Source organism: Rattus norvegicus, chromosome 8 (genome assembly GCF_021556685.1).
Source record: "Rattus norvegicus strain SHRSP/BbbUtx chromosome 8, alternate assembly SHRSP_T2T, whole genome shotgun sequence".
Taxonomy (NCBI): domain Eukaryota; kingdom Metazoa; phylum Chordata; class Mammalia; order Rodentia; family Muridae; genus Rattus; species Rattus norvegicus.
This window is the reverse complement of record NC_141541.1, coordinates 104,960,399-104,982,500: the sequence shown is the minus strand read 5'-3', so window position 1 is coordinate 104,982,500 and position 22,102 is coordinate 104,960,399. Positions and strand designations below refer to the sequence as shown.

Genomic DNA, 22,102 nt, shown 5'->3' with positions numbered 1-22,102 from the left:
AATTAGAGCATAAGTATCCCTCCCTCTGATAAGGTTACATCGCACCCAAGATCTCCACTTGGCACTGTGGAGATTTGTCTTGTCAGCTCTGTGGGGGAAATGCAGCACTGATTGTTAACCAGTTTAGAATTGCTCATCGCCAGTAAACGGAAGAGATAACCAGGCTCTGGATTGTTCCTAAGCGATTTCTGGAGGAAGCTGATGACTGAATTCCTTAAAACTTAGGAAATTGTGCTTCAACCTCATCTCCTACCAGCTATGTCAGAGAGAACTCTTACTGTTTCCCTGGCTGGGTTGTGAGCGTCCTCTGGTTGGGAGGGGTGGCGTCGTGCACATCTGTTAGTTCCTCTCTATTCCCATAGTACTTCCTAAAACATAACAGATATTATTAAATCAATCTTTAGTAGTGGCAGAAATACATTATAAAGACTGATTCTTACTGTCTTGAACTTAATTTCATAGCTTTATAAATTAATTTCTTTTTATTTTTTCCAAAAATATAGGTGCCATTTTTAAGGAAATACTGTGATCATTGTGGTACAAAAACATTTATTAAACAGAGTATAAGTTCCTAAATTTCTGCAGGTCATATTTCATACAAATATTAGACTATTTCCTCTCAGAACTGTGATATATACATTGTTGATTATTAGCCACTTAACAACTAAATGTATGCAGAGACACATGATTGTAGGTAGTAAATAGGTATGTGTGCCATTTGGGGTAGAAGGACATTGTGATATTTTGTTAGCAAAATAAAATAGACTGAGTTTGATATTTTCTTCTTTTTATCTTAGGGAAAAGTTCACCTTGAATTAAAACTGAATGAATTGATAACAGAAAATGGAACTGTGTGCCAGCAGCTTGTTGTACAGTAAGCATGTCCTTTTTATTCGTTTATTTTTGCCAAAACCACCTAAACATAATTCTCTGGTTTATCTTCTTGACTAATTTCTTATTTTAAATATTTTAGAAACTTGAAAATAAAACTCTCATCCATCATTCCTTTACCAAGCTGACAATGCAGTTTATCTTTTCATTTAATCCACTCAGATTATGGCAAATCACTAATTACTCAACTAAGTTTTATTGACTGTGGGCTAAACAGCAAATCTATTATCCCCATTAAGGTGTGACAGGCTCGTAGGAAAGCCTCTGGCTTTCTAGTGTAAAGACTTGGAAGTGTTCCCAAGGATGTCTTCTCCAAGCATTCAGTCACTACACAGAGCTTTAGGGACCCAGGGATCAGGGTGAAGGGGTCACATCAAATGACACTCAAACTAAGTGAGCACCCTAGGATTGCCAGCACTTTTCGTTCTGTCTGACTGTGCTGTGAAATTCGTGTTCTAGCTTAGTCTTCTTCTTCTTCCCTCCATAAACTACCGAGCATTTTTCGTGCTGGGCCCTTCTGTGTCTTTGCCTCAGTTGATAGCTGAATAACCCTTGAGGTTATGAGGTTCATGCCCACATATGTACCTTAGGGCAAGGGATTAGAGAAGCTGTTACTTTCCTGGTGCTGCCCCACACTATAATTCACTAATTACAGTGCTGTACTGCTGCTGCTAGTGATGAAAACCCCGATTCCTCAAAAGCATTGCCTTTCTGGGTTGTGTGCCCTGACACTGTATGATCTGAGGTGTTCAATTCTTTCTGCTTTTATCAGCAATCTTGATGCATAAGTAATAGAGACTAAGTGATTTTTGCTCTGTGTGGATGTATCCCAAAACAGTATACTTATTAGGGCATTTTCCCTAAAAGTTTTATTATATTGGTAACTTTTAATAGATAAAGTAATAAAGGTTTCTTATTTACTTAGTTTTGTCTACCGATTTTCAAATTCAATGTGCCTATTAAAATTAGTTCGAAGCCAGGCATTGTGGTGTATACCTTTAATCCCAGCACTCAGGAAGCAGAAGAGCTGGGTCTCTGTGACTTTGAGGCAACCAGGGCTACACAGAGAGACAAGAAAAAGACAGTAAAAAACTTGTGTGCAGACTTCACCCTAGACCGAGAGCCGACAGTGGAGTTTCTGCGTGAGGCACGTCTTCCTGCCTGCCTGAGTTGGTTGTTATCATCAGTCATTTGAAGTACTGTTAGTCGGATTAGTTTGGTTTGTTTACATACTCGTAAGTTTTTCTTTCTGGTCCTTGGTTTAGTTTTTTTTAAGATCTAGTTTTTATTTATGTGTATTGTGTGTTTGTCTGAGTGTATGCCATACATGTTTAAGTCCTTAACAGAGGCCAGAGATGTTGATCTCCTGCAGTTGGAGTCACAGGCTGTAGGGAGCCACCTGATATGGGTACTTGGAACTTAACTGGGGTCCCCTGGAAGAGTGTCAGGGGCTCTTACCTGCTGAGCATTTCTCCAGCTCTCTGCTGTTATTTCCTAGGATGTAATATTTGCATGATTTCTAAAGAAGAAAGTGTATCAGAAGGTATTCTTCATAGATGTAGTTTGATTCCCTCTTCCTCACACCCATCCCTAGGCAACCACAGTCTGATTTCTGTGTCTGTCTGTTTTTTACTTTTTCCAAAATGTCGTTTGGATAGTCTCATATACTTGGTCCTTTTGTGTCTGGCTTCTTTTACTTAGTATACTCCTCTTCATAGTCATTTACCTTGCTGCCTATAGTAGGAGTGAATCTTCTTTCTAGTGTTGTGTTTCCTGATGCTAGGCACACAGGGCTAAGTTCTACCACTGAGCCAAACCCCAGACCATTATTTTTTCCCATAACTTGGCAGATAACTCAACCGATGTGCATGCTGTTTAAATAAGCCCAATTTCACACACTGGAGTTTCAAGGCTAGATTTCAACTTCGGACATTTATTTTAATTTTTTTTAGCTTGAGATTATGGATTTACAAAGATAGTGCAAGCAGGTCTTTGTGCTCTTTTAGTTTTCCTTAGTATTTACATGTTCATGACTAAAATAAATTTGTATTCATATACTTTGTTGTGTAAAATCATTTTATTATATGCATAAATGTCTGTAACCACCACTACACTCAAGATGCAGGACATAATGTCTTCTGAAAGATTGTCTTCATGCTACCACCTGATGGTCAGACCCATCGTTACCACCATTCCAATGCTTTCCAAACCTCTCGTCTGTCTCCAAGTCCATAACATTGTTATTTCAAAAGTGGTGTGAGAGCTGGAACTGTAACTCACAGGTGGAGTGCTTCCTTACTTGCTGTGAGGTCCTGCCTTCAGTCTTGAGTAAAACACACACAAACATACGTACAAAGAAATAGGAGAAATAGAATCTAATTGTGTATAGCCTTTGAGATTGGGTTTTTTGTGATAATCTGAATTGTGATATGAATTTTGTATTATCTCTGTGGATAGGCTGTATCACTTTTAAAAGTCATTTCTGGGGGAAAGGGTTGCTGGAGAGATAACTCATAGTTTACAGAGCACTTGCTGCATTTGTGAAGAACTTGGGTTAAGTTCCCCGCTCACAAACATCTGTAATTCTAGCTAGGGGAGTCTAAGAACCTTTTCTGGACTCTGTAGGCACCAAGCAGGCATGTGGTGAACAGGCATACTTGCAGACAAAACATTCATTCATACACATAAAGTAAGAATAAATTTTAAAGTCATTTCTGGGGCTGGAGAGATGACTTTGTGGTTAAAAATGTATACTTCTCTTAACAGAGGTCCCAAGTTCAGGTCCCAGTGCCAACACCAAATGGCTGACAACTGACTGGAACTCTGTAGCTCCAGTGCTTTAACTGCCTATACACTCATGGACACATAACACCCGCCCAATAGACATCAAGAAATAATAGCTAAAAATGTTTTTAAAGAGCCGTGTTATGTTCTGTGAATTTTTACCACTTATTTTTAATGTAATTATTGATAGGCTTAACTTGTCTGGTTTCTGTGTACTGTCTTCTATTTCCTGAATTTACCTGAACATAAGTTAATTGTGTTTTTATCTTCAGTTTTTTCTATCTATAGGGTATCTTATTACTTAGGTCCTTTTAAGTGGTTGTTTTAGATATTAGACTATGTATTTGTACATAAAGTATAACCTCCTGTTGTCAACAGTTCACCAGTTACAAGCATCTTGCCTCCTCTTTTACCCTTTCCTTGCCCCCATTTTTGATATATTTTTGTATTAAATATTGAGAATTATGCCAGTGTTCGAATTCTTTGCTTCAGGCATCCTAGTCCAGAAGGAAAGGAAAGCATAATATTATTTACCCCTTTTTCTCTGTCCGTGTTTCTTTCTTTCTTCCTGAATCAACATTCCTTTTGTCATTCTGTTTAAATACGCCCCCTTTCCCCCCATTCTTATAGGGTAGGTCTAGGGTGACAAATGCTCCTCATTTTCTTTCTCAGAATGTTTTGATTTTTCTCTATATATACATACGAAATAAAACTCTCTCACCATCTAAACTTTGGCTGTGTGTGTGTGCGTGTGTGTGCGTGTGTGTGTGTGTGTGTGTGTGTGTGTGTAGTGATAGCATTAGTTGTTTTTCATTTGGTTGGTTTGTTTTTGTTTTGTTTGGGGTTTTATTTGTTTTTGTTTTTCTGCTTCTTGCTTTTTGGTGGAGGAGCAACTGGACATTAGCTTATGAAGGTTTGCTCTGCTGGTGCCCTATTTCTGGCTCTCCTTTGGAGGCAGATTTCTGAAAGACATTTTGTTTAAAGAGTCAGGAGATTGGGGAGTGGTTATGCACAGGATTTTACACAAATGTATATAATGTCAAAGTTAACCAATAGATACTTACATGATTAAAAACACTTTATTCTCTTACAGTTTAGTACCTACTGGCCGTGTGTGGCTGTTAAAGACTTGAAATATGGCCTATGTGACTGATACTATTTTTTAAAAAATTACCCTAATAGCCAAATATGGTTTGTAGCTGCAATATTAGTATATCTCCAATAGAAAAACAGAAAGCCTGGAATCCTCTTTAGCAATGGCTGATTCAGGGCTAGCATAAGCAAAGCCTATGATGAGACTAGAATATCTTAAGGAATTCAAAAGTAAGGCAATACCCAAAAATAATGGGGAGATAGAAGTAAATGAATGAGAGACATTGAAATCAGTCTGATGAACTTCAGATGGCCAATTGTGAGACAATTTCAATTTTGAGGACAGCCTCAAAATTAGTAATCGTAATGGACTAAAACTTGAACAATAAAATAAATATTCATGAGCCACTACTGATACAAATAAACACAATTGTGTACATACATAGGAAGAAACAACTTTCCTTATAATATAATTCTAATTAATGAAATTAGGAAGGGTGACAGAGATTGAATCAGCACTGGCAAATACCACAGTAGTAACTGGGTTCAAGCAGAGACAAGTGCTACACTCTCAACCATATGGAGACTCTCAGAAAGCTTTTACCAAGGAAGTAGGTACGGAATAGTTGTTCCCAGAGCCTCGGGAAGATGTAGGGGAGGATTGGTGGAAGGAGGATTGTTAATGGATACAGAGCTGTGGGTAGGAGGAATAATTTCTAATAATTTACAGCACAGTATGATGATTATGAGTGACAACTGGGTATTTCAGCACAGCTAGTAGAGGGAATTTCGAACATTTCCCAAAGAAATTATGTTTAGATATTAGATATGCTAATTTCTCTGATCTGATTGTGATACATTATATATATACATAAATATGTATATGTATATGCATATATTGGTCTGTGACACTGTATTTATAGGTATGTACAGTTACATATCAGAAATAAAAGCATATATGAGAACTGGAGAGATGGCTCAATGGTTAAGGGCCTTCATTGACTCTGCTCTTCCAGAGGACCTGAGTTCAAATCCTAGCACCTACATGGCAGTTCACAATTATCTGTGACTTCAAGATCTGACATTCTCACATAGACATACATGCAGGCAAAACAATAATATAATTAAAAATAAAAGCATATAATTAAAATATAACTAGAGATCTGAAAAGATGGCATCGTGGTTAAGACCACTTGATACTCTTTCAAAGGACCTAGGTTCTGTTCTAGCATCTACATGGTGGGTGGCTCACAACTTCATTTCCAAGAGGACCTCATACCCTCTTCTGACCTTCACTAGTGTCAGATATGTAGGTGGTGTACATACATGCATATAAACATTCATAGAAATAGTTAGATAGACTATAATAGGATGAGAGGTGTCTAAGAGTATTAAGTATGCTAGCCTAAGTATGATCACATATTTGCATAATCTCAAAGAATCTCCCCATAAAGTTATTTCATAGATAACATTTCACAGTAGCATATCCAGTGCCTGTTGGTACTATGTACAGAAAAGAACACTGAGCTATCTAATTGAACAGTCCACCTCCAGTAGATACACATGGCCCCCACTGGAGGGATGGGGCCACCCACTCATCTTCAAAATTCTTGACCCAGAATCGTTCCTGTCTAAAGGAAATGCAGGGACAAAAATGATGCAGAGAATGAATGAAAGGCCATCCAGCAACTGACCAACTTGGGATTCATTCCATGGACAGGCACCAAACCCTGACACTTTTCTGATGCTATGCTGTGCTTGCAGACAGAAGCCTAGCATGGCTGTCCTCTGAGAGGCTCTACCAGCAGCTGACTGAGACAGATACTTAACAGCCAACATTGGACTGAGGTTGGGGACCCCAATTGAAGAATTAGGGGAAGGATTGAAGGAGATGAAGGGGATGGCAACCCCATAGGAAGAATAACAGTACTAACTAACCCAGACCTCTCAGAGCTCCCAGAGACTAAACCACCAACCAAAGAGTGTACATAGGCTGGTCTGTGCCCCCTACACACACACACACACACACACACACACACACACACACACACACGTAGCAGAGGGCTGGTCTGTGCCCCCTACACACACACACACACACACGTAGCAGAGGACTACCTCGTCTGGCTTCAGTGGGAGAGGATGTGCCTAATCCCTGTAGGGATTACCAGATTGATGCCCCAAGGAAGGGAGATGCTGGGGGAGGGAGGTGTGTGGGGGTGGGTGTGTGAGTGGAGTGGGGGACTTGGGGAGCACCTTCTCAGAGGCAATAGGGAGGGAGAATGGGGTGAAGAACTCTGAGAAGGGGGAACTGGGAAGGGGGTAACATTTGGAATGCAAATAAAATAATTTAAAAAGCAAAACAAAAAATTATATAGAACCTTCTTGGGAATAGAATCTAAACATCTGTCTGATTTATTTAAATTATTTTTATTTTGATAAAATATCCATAATGTGAGAAAAAAAAGGCATCTGATCCCAATTTGGTCAAAAACAAGTATCAGACGAATTCAGATTAAGTAATATGAAAGCAATTGTCACAGGGTCAGAGACTAAGAGGATATGGCAGCTGAGTACAGTGTGGGATCCCACTGCATCCTGGAGTTTGGAAAAATTTGAGTGACATCTGTAGATTAATTAGCATTAGTAACATTAGTGTTAGTTTCTTGATTTCAGTAGCTTCACCTTGGTTACCTTGGCTATGCAGAATGTTAATATTCAATGTTAGGGTTTATAGAAACTGTGTGTTATTTTTACAACTGTTTCAAAGTCTGCAATTAAAATACTTTAAATTGTCTGTACCTTGTATATTCAACCTGTTGAAGGCCCAGTCTCATATATCCACTGTAGGTCATGTAACAGTGCCACTTCTGTACATCTAAACTTTTACACATTCATGCTCATGTTGACTCAGCTCCTCTCCATAGTCTTAGCAGATACTTCAGTGTACCTGTGCTTTTATAGAAGACCTTGCAGTTTCCATCTCTAGACCTTTTATATTTTAAGGTTTTCTGTGTCTATGCTGTGTGAAGCAAAAATTTTCAGTGTCCTTGTCTACAGTTATTTTCTGTCATTTCTGCTTCTGTTGTGGTGGCTTTTCTTTTCACATTTATTCATTGTCTGCACTGGATGTGACGTCACTAAGAACTTTGTGTTCCTGTGATGCACTTCAGTTGTTAGGTAGCAGTTAACAGTTCATTCTGTTTATAACTTTTAAGCTTTGTCTCACAGATCAGAACAGCATACATCAGAGCTAGCAAGAGGCCCACCCAGACACAGAAGAATGGCAGTCGATGAGTAATACCATTAATGGGAGAATACAAACCCCAAAATAATACCATTAATGGGAGAATACAAACCCCAAAATAATACCGTTAATGGGAAAATACAAACCCCAAAATACTTCTTTGGCCTTTACTTTTTTGACTACTTTCAGAACTTTTTGAATATTATTTTTGATGCCCAGTTTAGTAGAAATGAGTCTTATTTTCAGTTTTCTCTTTACTAGGCAATGCACCATTTGCAGTTTACCCATGAGTGAGCCTCAGAGCTAAATCGAGGATGTTGCTCAGTAGGGGTAGAAACAAAAACAAAACACTTCACATTCATGAGCTTCTGTGAAGGAGCAGGAAATGAGGCTTAGACATTAAACCACTAACCTAGTAATAATTGCTGAGGAACTTTGAGAATCAGATCATTCGGTTGTGCTCTTTGCTTTCTATAAATACAACTGTAATCCATAAAGTAAACTGGATGGCCTTAGCTTTTGTAGTGTAGAACATTTTATACAGAATGATGGAGGAACTGTTGTTGAGAACCAGCGTGAAAGACTAGAGAATGATATGAGGCTTGCCCTATATTTATGAATCAGATTTTAAGTAAAACCACAACCATTTCCTCGTGTGTCATTCATGCTTTAGCAGAGGATATGGTACCATGGAGCTGGCCTGGTTTGTAGTTTCTCATGTAAGGCTACACCACTTTCTTTTCCGTTTTAGAAGCCACAGCAGTTTTGATGTATTATCAAACCACTAAATGTACCTTGAGCGTTTCCCAGAAGAACTGTATTATGCTAGTTTGAGTACCAATTGTCATTTCTGGTAGTTCTCTTTGGGAAGTAATCATGTAAATAAGTAAATACATCATTTGGAGTCGTTGATATATTGGAACTACAAAAATGGTAAACAGGGCTGGAGAGATGGCTCAGTGGTTAAGAGCACCCGACTGCTCTCTCCCAGAGGTCATGAGTTCAATTCCCAGCAACCACATGGTGGCTCACAACCATCTGTAAAGAGATCTGATGCCCTCTTCTGGTGTATCTGAAGACAGCTACAGTGTACTTATATATAATAAATAAATAAATCTTTAAAAAAAAATGGTAAACAATGTTAAGGTCTTTGAATATATGGGTTTATTTTTCTTTTCTTTCTTTTTTTTCTTTTTTTTTTTGTAAATTTTTGTAACACTTTATTAAGAAGGAACCGATATCAGCACTGCTATGTAAACAGTGACAAAGATCAAGGGAAGCACATCAGAGATCATGTAGATGGTAATATACATTGTCCTTTATATAATCAATGTATAATAGTTAAGGAAACTTTAATCCTTATTAAGCAAACATTTTTGTATACACTGTCTTCTCTTTATCTTTCTGTTTGACTTTAAGCAATTCTGCCCGGATAGCTTTATCTCCTGCCACATATTTTTAATAGCCATCTCCCAGTTCTGAGACTTGAAAAAAGTATTTCCAATGTTTCCTGTCTTCCAATGTTTAAGTCTTCAGATATTAATAAAATTTTATCTATATCCTTTAAGTCTATGTCTGCATCCTCAGGGATATCTGGATGACTATCCCCAGAGCCATCTTTGGGGAATCTTCCCCAGTCATCCCCTTCCTTCAGTTCTCCACATTCTGCAATAACACACAGTTTGGCAAGTTTTTCACCATTCACTTCTACATTTTCAAGCATCCTCGCCACACCTGGCCCTTTCATTACTTGACCAAATACCACACGTTTCCCATCCACATGAGGAGTTGGACCTGTTGTGATAAAGAACTGAGAACCATTTGCATTGTGGCCTGCATTTGCCATGCTCAGCAAACCCTCCCTATCGTGCTTACAATGAAAATTCTCATCTTCAAACTTTTCACCGTAAATACTTTCTCCACCTGTCCCATTCTGATTTGAGAAGTCTCCACCCTGAATCATAAATTTCTTAATAATTCAGTGGAAAAGGCATCCTTTAAAATGCAGAGGTTTCCCAGCTGTCGATCCAGTGCCCTTTTCTCCTGTACACAATGCATGAAAATTTTCTGCAGTTTTAGTAACAATATCTGCAAACAATTCTAAAACAATTCGTCCAACTTGCTCCCTGCTGATGTCCACATCACAGAAGACTCGAGGGTTCTTGGAATTGGAGGGCTTGGCTGCTGGGGTGGGTGTGGCATCTTTATGGCAGGCACTGGAAAGCAGGACATGAGTGCCTCGTGTACGAGAGGGGCTCAAACTCTACCGCACATCTGCGTTATCGAATGTATGGATTTCTATGTAAAGATTGTGTGTTAGGTTTGAGAGTACAGCTTCTCAGTTGCAGAGCACTCGCCCTGTGTATATGAAACCAGGGTCTGTCCCCAGTCCATGAGAAGGCAAAGGGGGAGAGGGTGGAGATAATATGTTAGGGTGTTAACTCTAATATTTTAAAATGTGTTTTATTCTACCTCAGCATCAAGGCATGCCACGGGTTGCCTCTTATCAATGGACAAAGCTGTGATCCTTACGCAACAGTTTCCCTCGTGGGCCCTTCCAGGTACTGTCCATTGGATTGTTACTGCTTTACAAGTTTACAGTTGGATTCAAGAATTGGGAATGTAGGGCTAGAGAGGTGGCTCACTGACTGCTCTTCCAGAGGCCCTGAGTTCAATTCCCAGCACCCACATGGTGGCTCACACCACTATAATGAGATATGGTGCCCTCTACTTGCAAGTATATAATCAGGCAGAACACTGTATACATAATAAATCTTTAAAAAAAATAATTGGAAATGTAAGGTTTTTAGATCAAGTGCTGAGTAACTGTGACATAAAATAATGCTTTAAAGGAATTTTTAGTAAGTACTAGAGTACATTTGGTAAACAACTGAATTCTATTTTCACAGAAAGATACTGGTTGTCATGTCAAATCTGCTATGTGTTTATTAAATTTCGGGAAAACACCAATCTTATACCATTGTAAAAATGTACTTTAAAATATATTCCTGGGCCAGGTGTGGGGATGCATGCCTTAGCACTTAGGAGGCAGAGGCAGGTGGATCTCTGTGAATCCAAGGCCACCTTAGTCTACATAACATGTTACAGACCATCCAGGGTCTAAGACAAAAAAACAAACAAACAAACAAACAAACAACAAAAAAAACCCCAAATCATATGCACCTGGCTGCCTTTACTCAGTAGTAGTCTTACTTTCAAATACCCTAAATTTTATACAAGTAAAAAAAGCACATTTTAGTGAATGTCAACTCAAAATAGCAAAGCAGTTTCCATACCAGTATCTGGAAAGCCGCTTAGAACTGAGGACTGCCTTTTCTGTTCATGGTTCTCTGTGCTTTATGAAGAGCATTCCAAGCTCTGGAAGAACTAATGCGGTCCCAGACTATGGCGAAGTATGAATGATGTTGAGTAATTGGTCTATAATTTACGGAAAAACCAGTAACACTTTGCAGAATCTATATTAAATAATTCCATTGTAGTTTCTTTACAAGACTGTCTAGTCTGGAGTTTATCTGCAACTTAAAGCTGTTCGAATCAAGGAACAAAGACAGAAAATTTGTTATCCCTTAGCCTTACCACCTGACTCCCCTCTATCACCTAGAGTTCTGTTCTCTTTTTATAGTCATGAAGTGTTTAAAAGTGTGCGTTCTTGTGTGTTAAAGCACCTGATACCTTGGAGCTGAAATACTCATATGCTATTATTGCAGATTGGTTTTAAATATAAGAGAAAAAATTCATACAGCATTAAATGCTGTCAAAGGGCTTTTTCCATCATGTTAAAAATGTTCAGCCTTGCTAGATATTGGGAGCATAAAGATAAGCCCTGTCCCTGGGTGGCAGACGTAGAGGGTCACCAATTCTGGCCACCCTGCACTACTTACAGCCAAGTCTCACAGAGGAATGAGATGGGAAACAAGTCAGCCTAGAGGAGCTGCTTGTTTGGAGTAAACCTTTTTTGTAGTTCTGTGACTGAACCAGACTTAACTTGCTAAGCAGTTACTCTAACCTCAAGAGGCTTGTTTTCTGTTTAAAGATTTCTGTTTTATGACAAATTCTTTAATGGAATTTTAAAGTAACGTTCGACAGAAACTATTTTTTTCATGATTTATTTGTGCTTACTTTGTGTGTGTTGGTGTTCTTCCTGCTTGTGTGTGTGTATAAGAGTGCCAGATCTTCTGGAACTGGAGTCATAGACAGTTGTGAGCTGCCATGGGGATCCTGGGAATTGAATCAGGATCCTTAAGAAGAGCAGCCAGTGTTCTTTTTTTTTTTTTTTTTTTTTTTCTTTTTTTCGGAGCTGGGGACCGAACCCAGGGCCTTGCGCTCGCTAGGCAAGCGCTCTACCACTGAGCTAAATCCCCAACCCCTCAGCCAGTGTTCTTAACCACTGAGCCATTTCTCCAGCCCGAAACTTGTTTTTGATCACAGTTGATTTTGCAGTTATGCTACAGTTGCACACGACATTCACATTGGTTGAGTCTAGCTAAAGACACAAGGCTCCCTGTACATTTCTTTATAACTGCCTTTCAATTTGCACATTCACTTGAGAAGTAACAGGCTTTTTTGTTGTTGTTGTTTTTTTATAAGTTACTGTCCTGGCTGCAGCCCCAGAAGTAAACTGAGTTCACAGTTACTTTTCATGTTTCTTAGGTATTCCAACATCAGTAAAGGCTCTTTGTGAGTCTCACTGCCTTCCTTTTCACCACTTCTGCTTGTGTAATCGGATGTGTTTTAAAATGTCAAACATAGTTTGGAATTAGCTTCTCACAGCCATGGAGACAATAACCCAACCTTGGCATGTATAGATACATTATAACCTGTGTGTGGATATTCATCAGATTCAAGTCTGTGAGGCTTACATCCCTTGGCTTTCCCCTTGCATAGTATGTAAGTTATTGTCTTCTCTCAGTCATCTAACACATAGACAGAGGTCAGGCATCCTAGTTGGAATAGCTTGTTTTATAATTGTGTACTGTTAAGTTCTACAAGGTAAAATTCTACCACATTGGAACAGGAATGACCAAAAGAAGACAAAAGTAAAGAAGAAAACAAGCAATCCACAGTTCAATGAAGTCTTCTACTTTGAGGTAATTTCTCATATTATATAAATGCTAATGTTTGATATATAATTCTAGTTGATTTACTTTTGTAAACCACAGCCATAGTAATGATTGACCATTACCAGTGTGGTGGTAATCTCTGTCCAGAAAACAGTAGAACCATGATGTCAGGCATGGTGTGCTGTTGGTTTGGAACTGGGGAGGGCCAGAGCCCCCACCCTGTAGTCACCCTCTTTGTCATACTACCTTCAGAGCCTCACCACACTTTCCAGGCACATAGTGACTCTTCCGAGCAGCCGGTTTGAAACCTATAGAAATTTAAATATTACCACTCAGAAGGTATGAGATCTTTTCCCAGTTGACATTAATGATCAATTAAAATTTAAAGCCTGCCTTCCATACCCTGTGGAAGTGTAATTTTATAAGGAGGAACAGTAGCAAACATGCCAAGTATGAGACTGCTTCGAGAGTCTGAGACACCTTGTGATTAGAGCTTTTACCATTAGGCTCTCCATGATCTAATTTCCTCTATGATGTAGCTTGTTCATGAAGATCTCCAGCTGCCCTGAATGAGTCCTAACCACTAGACCACCAAGTTTGCAGCTTCAACTGCTTTGCAATTGCCCCAAATAAAGTGCTTTGGCGTTCTTCTAAGTGTTTAGTCCTTTTCCATATTAATCAAAGACTATAGAAAAATCTGAAAATCAAAATATCTAAGATTGTAATAACAACAGGTTGCAATTGATATTAACATGAGAACAGTTTGTAAAAGTGGGTAATTGCATCTTGAAGGTTTGGGGGTTTTTTTCTGTTTTGGAGAGGGCACAAAAGATCCCCACTCCTGCCTGATTGTGGTTCTTTGATAAAAAGGAGCTTAGGTTGAAGAAAATGCCAAAGGTGACATAGAAACCATGTGTGGGGGCAGGAGCAGGAAAGGACAAGGAAACCTACTGAGTCAGTCAAGAGACTTCCTTTCCTGGCGGAGGACTTGGTGCAGGTGTTTTCTACATTTATTAATGGCTCTTATGTCTAACCATGAGACTATGAAGAAGATGGCAGTTTTAAAAGCTGCTGCCCAAAGTCACTCCCTGCACATAGTTCACACCTCAGGTGGGCTGGAACTCACTGTGCTCGGGAAGAACATGTAACAAGCAGTTAACTTTTTGAAAGTCGAGGTCTGGACTGCTTGCCTTACCAGTTTACCTATCAGGCCTTAAAATGTTTATTCATCTAGCCCTTTGTTAGACTGGTTATAAAGACAGGTGTGTTCAGTAAAACCAGAGCAAGGCATGAGAAAGCACACGCACAGGTGCACACACAGTTGTAAACCAGAGCAAGGCATGAGAGAGCACACGCACAGGTGCACACACAGCTGTAAACCAGAGCAAGGCATGAGAGAGCACATGCACAGGTGCACACACAGCTGTAAACCAGAGCAAGGCATGAGAGAGCACACGCACAGGTGCACACACAGCTGTAAACCAGAGCAAGGCATGAGAAAGCACACGCACAGGTGCACACACAGCTGAAACATGCAGTACATACTGCTTAAGCTCAGGGTCAAAACAGTCCAAAGAAAGAGTTTGTCAGTGAGAACAGAGATAGTTACAGAGACAGAACACTTGGGGCACAAAGACAGAAAAACTGAAAGTTATACCCAAAGAACATCAAGTAAAGATTTAACTGAGTTTGGTAAGAAAGTAACCAGAAAAAAGTAAAAAGATGGAATAAACTGGTAAATGAGACTTCCCAGTGCCTGGCCATTTGGTTTTAGCCATTGAATATTCTTGAACTAGAAAGAAGTAACTTGATCTGTTAGCAGGTGCCTAGAGACTTGTGTTTTCAGTGTTCAGAGAAAGCTGAGAGGTGGGCAGAAGTTGAGGTAACTGGTCATGGGAGAAAAGGGGGAAAGAAATCAAAGCATCCATGGATCCCTGTAAAAATCCTCCAGCAAGCATCAGATGTGGTACAGGCCTGTAACCCTAGTCCTTGAGAGGTGTGGGCAGAAAGATCAGAGTTTCAAGGCCAGGCTCAGGCCACTTTATCTCAGAAAACAAATAGAATTTGCTAACAGGACAGTTCATGACTGAAACATGGTAGGTGATAGCTATGGATCACAATACCAAGTTTGGTACAGAGGCAGGAGCCAACAGAGTGAAAGACGAAGCAGAGAAAACCAGAGCAGCTCTGGTGCTTCCTAACATGGGCTTCAAGCATGCTGGTTGAGTTTGTACTATAGCTTCTAGCCCTGCCTCCCTCAAAGCAACATTCTGACGAGTCACCAAGCAACACAGTGTGGCTTTCAGTTACCTTTAGAACAAAATAAAACAACCTTGGAGAACCACTTGTGAAAATTCCAAGGAAGAAAAGAGAGCTGGAAGAGGTGGCAGGCTAGTCCTCAGGTAAACCAAGGGCAAAAGGGTTCTTCTGGGGAGGGGGAGGGGAGGGCTGAAAAGCACAATTGACCACTGATTTGGTGATGAAGAGAGATTTTAGAAGGGTGCTCAAGCCAGAGATAAAGTGGTTACTGTCCTGAGAAGATGCTAAGGAAGGACCCATCCTGGGATGAATGAGAATTCGTTTTTAGGTGGTTGTCTGAAAAGGAGACAGGAGGACTGTGATTTAAGGGGAAACTTTTTCTTAGACTAAAAAGAAATAATCAGACTAATAAGGACCGCTGTAGACCAAACACTTAGAGCACGTGCTTCTTAAATCTGTGATAGAAGGAACAGGCTTGGGGAGGTAACCTTAGAATCATCACCTCTTCAGAAGGCCTGAGGGAAGAAGGGAAGTGGAAGCTTAGCTTGGTGGCAGTTGAGGAAGTTCTTGCCCAGTGACCTTGATAATTTTCAGTAAAAAAACGTGAGAAGGAAATATGAGTAGGTGTGTACTTTGTAAAAGCTAGGAAGACTATAGGGTGTGACACGTGCAGAGTCCTGTAAACCAGGGAACCAGATGTGGCTCTAAGTAGAGCTGACGGTGTGGGGGCAAAGAGGCCTGGAGGCCTTGGGTCTATGCCAGCCGTGCTTACTTCTGATGCACAGTGGGTACACTTCCCATGCTTTGGAAATTACTTCTGATGCACAGTGGGTACACTTCCCATGCTTTGGAAATTACTTCTGATGCACAGTGGGTACACTTCCCATGCTTTGGAAATTACTTCTGATGCACAGTGGGTATACTTCCCATGCTTTGGAAATTACTTCTGATGCACAGTGGGTACACTTCCCATGCTTTGGAAATTACTTCTGATGCATAGTGGGTACACTTCCCATGCTTTGGAAATTACTTTCACACTTGACTCCTTTTATATTTGTAGTAATTGAATATTTTGGGAATGGTCATTTTTATCTCATAAAGGGAAAAGATATTTTAAATTGTTTTTACTAAAATACTTCATTTTTAGGTAACCAGATCCAGCAGTTACACCAGGAAGTCCCAGTTCCAGGTGGAGGAGGAAGACATTGAGAAGCTGGAAATCAGGTCGGGGCCTTGCTGTCTTACTAGAGAATGGCTTTTTCAACGTAAACCTTGATAGAACTCTTTATAGCAAGTTGATTGATGAAACTTAGATGAACAAGCATCTAACTTAATCCACTTATCTTTTCAAAATCTGATTCTTTTCAGAAATACCAAAGTATTTGTCTTGTGTGAGCAAAGACCACCTAATTTCAGCTGTTCTACTCATTTTTTCTAATTTAATTGCTCCTTAACTATCTGGATTATTGTATAATGAATTGGAAACCAATTATATTTAATCCAATTTAGAAATAATTTTTTTATTCTTCTTAACATACCTGCTGACTATCAGAAATTTCAGTGAGGTAAGGAGATAACTGCACAGGCGCATGTGTTTGACGTTTGATACTCCCTAGGTCTTAAACATCTGTGCTGTTTTGGACAGGAAACTTTTGCAAATGCATGTGTAGGTGTGGTGTTAACAGCGTGTTGTCTAAAAGGCGTATTAATCATGTGTTTACAGTGTCAGGCATTATTTTTCTAAATCTCTGATCTTTACATATTAATTAATTTATCATCAGAAGAGAAACTGTAGTCTTCTTTTGTTTTCTCAATTCAGTAAATAACCCTTTTGTCCTAATGTTACAAATTTAAAAAAAAAGAAAAAGAAAACACCCTAGACTTTCAAACTAAAAATCGTAAGTTTCTCCTTTTCTACTTTTTAGAATTCAGCCAGGGATTTGACTTAACTGGTAAAGGCACTTAACAAAACCAATCTACCTGAGTTCTATTCCTCAGACCCACACAAAGGAAGAAAAGTACCAAATTCTGTAAATTGTCCTCTGACCTCCACATGTGCACAGTGGCATGCATCCTCCCCCAAAATTAGTTAATAAAGATGCAATTTAGAATTTAAATTGTGGTATTTTGATAAAAGTTACTGTAGTAACCTTGCTTTCAGAGTCTAGCTAATGCATTATTTGATGATGCTAACATCTCTTATAAAAGCATGTAAAAATTAATGCTATAGTACAAATCAAAATCACTTGAAACTACTCAGGGTGATTTGCAAAAAACTAAAGCTGGGTTTTCAATTTTCAGGATTGACTTGTGGAATAATGAAAACCTAGTTCAAGATGTTTTCCTGGGGGAGATTAAGGTTCCTGTCAATGTGTTAAGAAATGATTCCTCTCATCAAGCCTGGTAAGAAGACAAATACTCTAATTAACCAAATTTAATTTTCTTTAATAAAGAATATAGATGTATGCTTGCTGGAAATAAATAAGTCAAAAGTTACTGATATTTGGTTATGAGTTTGTTATTAGAGGAAAAATAAGTGCTTTAATAGTTGTATTTTTATATTAAGTATTTATATTAAATATTATTTTAGAATAAAATCTTGGGGCTGTAGAGGTGGCTGGCCTCTCTGCTGTATTTGGACTGGGTTTCAGATCCCAACACCTGCCTCAGACCACTCAGCAAAAAAGGAAGGAAGGAAGGAAGGGAGGGAGGGAGGGAGGGAGGGAGAGAGAGAGAGAGAGAGAGAGAGAGAGAGAGAGAGAGAGAGAGAGAGAGAGAGAAGAGAGGTTTTAACTTTAGGTTTGAGAGATTCACTGCTTACTTTGATCTTGTTGGGCACCTATGCATGGTCATACACACACACACACACACACACACACACACACACACACACACACACAGTCTTAAATCTAAGAAATGAGAAACGTTAAGACATGGAATGAACCGCTTATGAGATGCTTGATCACACGTCATCATCTGCAGTTTGGTTGCTCTTTGGTCACAAGAACTGTGGGTGGAAAGCAGAGGACTTACTGAGGAGACTCAGCTGTGTGGGGCATTGTTTCTGTCATCACACACTCAAAAGTGCAGATGAGCTGGATGAGTGTAAGGTGAACTGATTGACTGGTGAGGAGCTCTGGGGGCTCTTTTGGCCTTTTCATGGCTCTCATAGTGATACTAAATTGAGGTTAAATAACCTTCATGTTTTAACATTAAATTCATACTTATTTCGATGTGAAACTTTTTGTCTGCTATAGCCCTTAAAAAGTAGTGTTTTCTGTCTCTCCATGTGTCTTGGCCTGTGTTTCTTCCTAGATTGATATTTCAACTGAGGATGTAGAAACATGCTTTCTCAGTTTTTGATACTTGTTCACATTGGTATGTGAACATGTAGGTATACATACACATGTGCATGTAGAGAATAGAGCTTGACACTGGATATGTTCATCAGTAACGCTCAGTTTTTGATTAGCCAAGCTGGCTGGGCAGTGAGCTCCAGGGAATCTACCTGTCTTTCCCTGCCCAGTGCAAGGCTTACAGATGTGCACATCACTAAACCCAGCTCTCACATGGGTGCTGGGAACCCAAATTCCGATCCTCATGCTCTACATAGCAAGCACTTCATCAACTGAACCGTTTCTCTAACCTCTGCCACTTCCCTTTAAAGATCACTTTTTAAAATGAAATGTAATATTTATGCTTGCTTATTAAATAGTAATAGTGTCACGTGTATATTGTGTAATGATCAAGTCAGCATAGTCAGCATTTCCATCTGTGTGTTGGATCCTGGAGAATTACTATGCTGGAGTGCAACATGAATTTTTATAGACCGTAGTCAACCTGTTGGATTACAGACAGGAGAGTGGCTACTTCTACAGTTGCATTTAGAGCCCATTCTAATAATACTTTCTCTGCCCCTTCTCCCCTCCTTCCTCCAGCAGCCTACAGTCCATTTTGTTTTTATGTGGGTCAACTTAATTTTCACAAATGAGTAAGAACTTGTGGCCTTTGACTTTCTGTGCCTTACTTCACATGATAAAATGACCTCCAGTTACAGATGGGTTACCACAAGTGATAGATTTCACCTTTTAATAGCAAAATGTCTATTGCGGAGTAAATGGATTTAAATAATGTGGTCTGCACACACAGGAGTGTTAATCATAAGAACCATTTGTTAGGACTCAGCTGCCTAGAAGAGGAGTTGGTGTTAAATGTTTGGGGGTTGGGTTGGATTTTTCTTGTTTTGGTTTCCCAGAGTCTCCCTATGTAACCTTGGCTGGCCTAGATCTTGCTGTGAAGACCAGACTGCCTTTGCCTTCTGAGTGCCGAGATTTAAGTTGTGCATCAGTACAGCTGGCACAGGATTCAGATGTTTCCTTTTGGCTTTATTCGCCTTTAAAGGAGCCTGCCACCAGACTGTCCTCAGTTGGATTATGCGAGCCCATAGCTTCCCTTATATAGACTACATTTTAGACTTCTTTTCAAATTTTATTTTTTTAACTCTTCTCATGCAATTAGAAGAATGTGTTGGTCTCTGTGAAGACATTTTGTGTGTTATAATTTCTAAGTGTATCCAGAGAGGAGAAAAATGACTTGATCATTGAGAAAAAAATGTATTAACATTTGCCTCCCCTGCCCCATGCCATGCTCTCTGCCATCTCCATGAAAATTCCTGAACACAATTTTTAAGTCTTGAGAATAATATTCCATATCCTTTAGTACAGAAGAGAAAAATGAGTTGTTATGTCTCCTAGGGCCCACAAAAATGAGCTTCAGATCTGCCCCACAGCGTGTATTTCAGGGACACTGTCTCTCCATAGGCTTAAATTTGACAAAACATTCTACCTTGGCCAACTAAGGGAATATTAACAGACAATAAATAATTTTATTTCAATTTCTTATGTCAATAGTATAAATATTTTATGTGTTCTTGAGTGCTGGTGTCTTTGAGGTCAGAGTCGTTGAATCCTCTGGAGCTGGAGTTGCTAAGAACTGAACCCAAGTCCTTTATATGATCTCAACCATGGGGCCATTATATACCATTCGTATATAATACGAATATTATAATTTAAAGTAGCCTGTTAGAACCATAAGTGCTAAAATTTATGTAACATAAAATCTATATGTATTAATGTACAGTGTTTGAAATATAAAAATGTTAATGCCATTTTAATTCAAGATCTTGGTCTCCTTTATCACTTAATAGAGCTGTAGCATCCTCTAGTGGTATTAAAGATAACTGCACAAAAACTCATTTCCATTCTGGCTTAATTATTTCTAATTTTGATATTGTAAAGGGTCATAACTTATGTATAGGCAGTAATATTGTTTCAAGTTTTTCTGTTTTCTTTTTTCAATAATTTCCATTAATATTTGCCTATTATACTGGATGTCTAAAAACTGGTTTTTGGTAGTTTTAATTTTTTAAGATTTCTGTTTTATATTATGTATATGAGTGTTTTGCTGCATGTATGTTTGTGCACTACATGTATACCCAGTGCTGGTGGAGGTCATCAGACGTGTCAGATACCCGCCCCAGAAGTTGCAGATAGTCGCGAGCCATCGTGCGGGCCCTGTGCAGAAGCAGCAAGTACTCTTCAAGCTCCATCTCTCGAGCCCTAGTCCTATTTAGCTTTATTTGCAGATTATATGACTCAAGCCCTTTCCTCTTGCTTTCTAAAACTTTTTTTGTTACACTTACTTACTTTTATGTGTGGCCCTTGTGTGTGCAGCATGTAAATGCCTGTAGGAATTGTTGCTCTGTTTCCACCACTTGACTTCTGGGTCTTAAACTAAAGGTGTCAGCTGTCTACCTCTCGAGTTGGTTCTTGGTGGTGGAACCTGGGAGAGTGAGACAGACTAAAGTCTCACGGTGGCCACCTGCATTCAGAGCATCAGACATCGATACTCTGAGGGCCAAGAAGAGTCTCATGAGTAAAGTGTACAATCAGTCACAAGGACAAGCTGCATGTGCCAAAAACTGTGCTTCTCCATAGAGGCAGGTAAACAGGTAACAATAGCCAGTTGTGATGAGCAATCAAAGTAAGCTCAAACTCACGCTCATCTGCCACACCTGGGAGGAGCCTGAAAACTCATCCCAAGAACAAGTCTGTGTTTTTGAAGAAACTGAGATCACAAGACTCTTGTCATTTTCTCACAAGCACTCAGAATTTCCCTTGGACTGTGTTCTGACATTCAGCAAATGCTTTTCCCCACTGAACCATCTTGCCAGCCCCCCTTCTTTTCTGAGTGACTTAACCTCCTTAACATTGATTTTTTTTTTTTGTGATAATTAGATCAGATGTTAGCATTGTCCTTTTTGTGTTGATACTGGCTAATTTTCACTTTGCCGTGTGTGGATAATAGAATGTTACTTTATTTTTTTAAATAGAAATTACACCATTCCTAGGTAAAAAGTTTTAACAGAGAACCCTGCCTCCTTCTCCAGTGCTACTCAAGTAGGCCCTGTTTCCGAGCTGGCCTCTGTTCTCTAGTTCCTGGGCGCACTTTCCGTATTCACAGGCAAATGCAGGTGTATGTTTTTCATTCGTTTCTGTTGTTATATTGACCTTGGGTTTCTGTGTGGCCTAGGAGTCTTAATGCTCCTCTTTAGGTGCACACAGGACCACACTCCACCGGTGCCGTCCTTGTACTTCTACTTAACAATAGAGAGCACTAGCTAGGCCTTGGCTCTTGCTAGTGGTTAACACTTTATACTCTAGATTCAGGCTGCCCTAGTCCAGGTCCCATC

The 22,102-nt window shown here is 39.5% G+C and overlaps 1 protein-coding gene and 1 pseudogene across 2 annotated transcripts in view; one reads left to right on the top strand and one right to left on the bottom strand.

The window, feature by feature from the left end:
• Rasa2 (RAS p21 protein activator 2) overlaps nucleotides 1-22,102 on the top strand; it is a 119,031-nt gene that overhangs the window by 46,534 nt on the left and 50,395 nt on the right. For both annotated transcript variants that reach the window (XM_087560558.1, NM_001105724.1), the window contains 5 exon segments: nucleotides 798-874; nucleotides 10,489-10,572; nucleotides 13,047-13,119; nucleotides 16,499-16,575; nucleotides 17,653-17,754. In XM_087560558.1, the coding sequence (XP_087416684.1) occupies nucleotides 798-874; nucleotides 10,489-10,572; nucleotides 13,047-13,119; nucleotides 16,499-16,575; nucleotides 17,653-17,754 (413 nt within the window).
• Nucleotides 9,364-10,285, bottom strand: LOC103690484 (peptidyl-prolyl cis-trans isomerase D pseudogene; annotated as a pseudogene).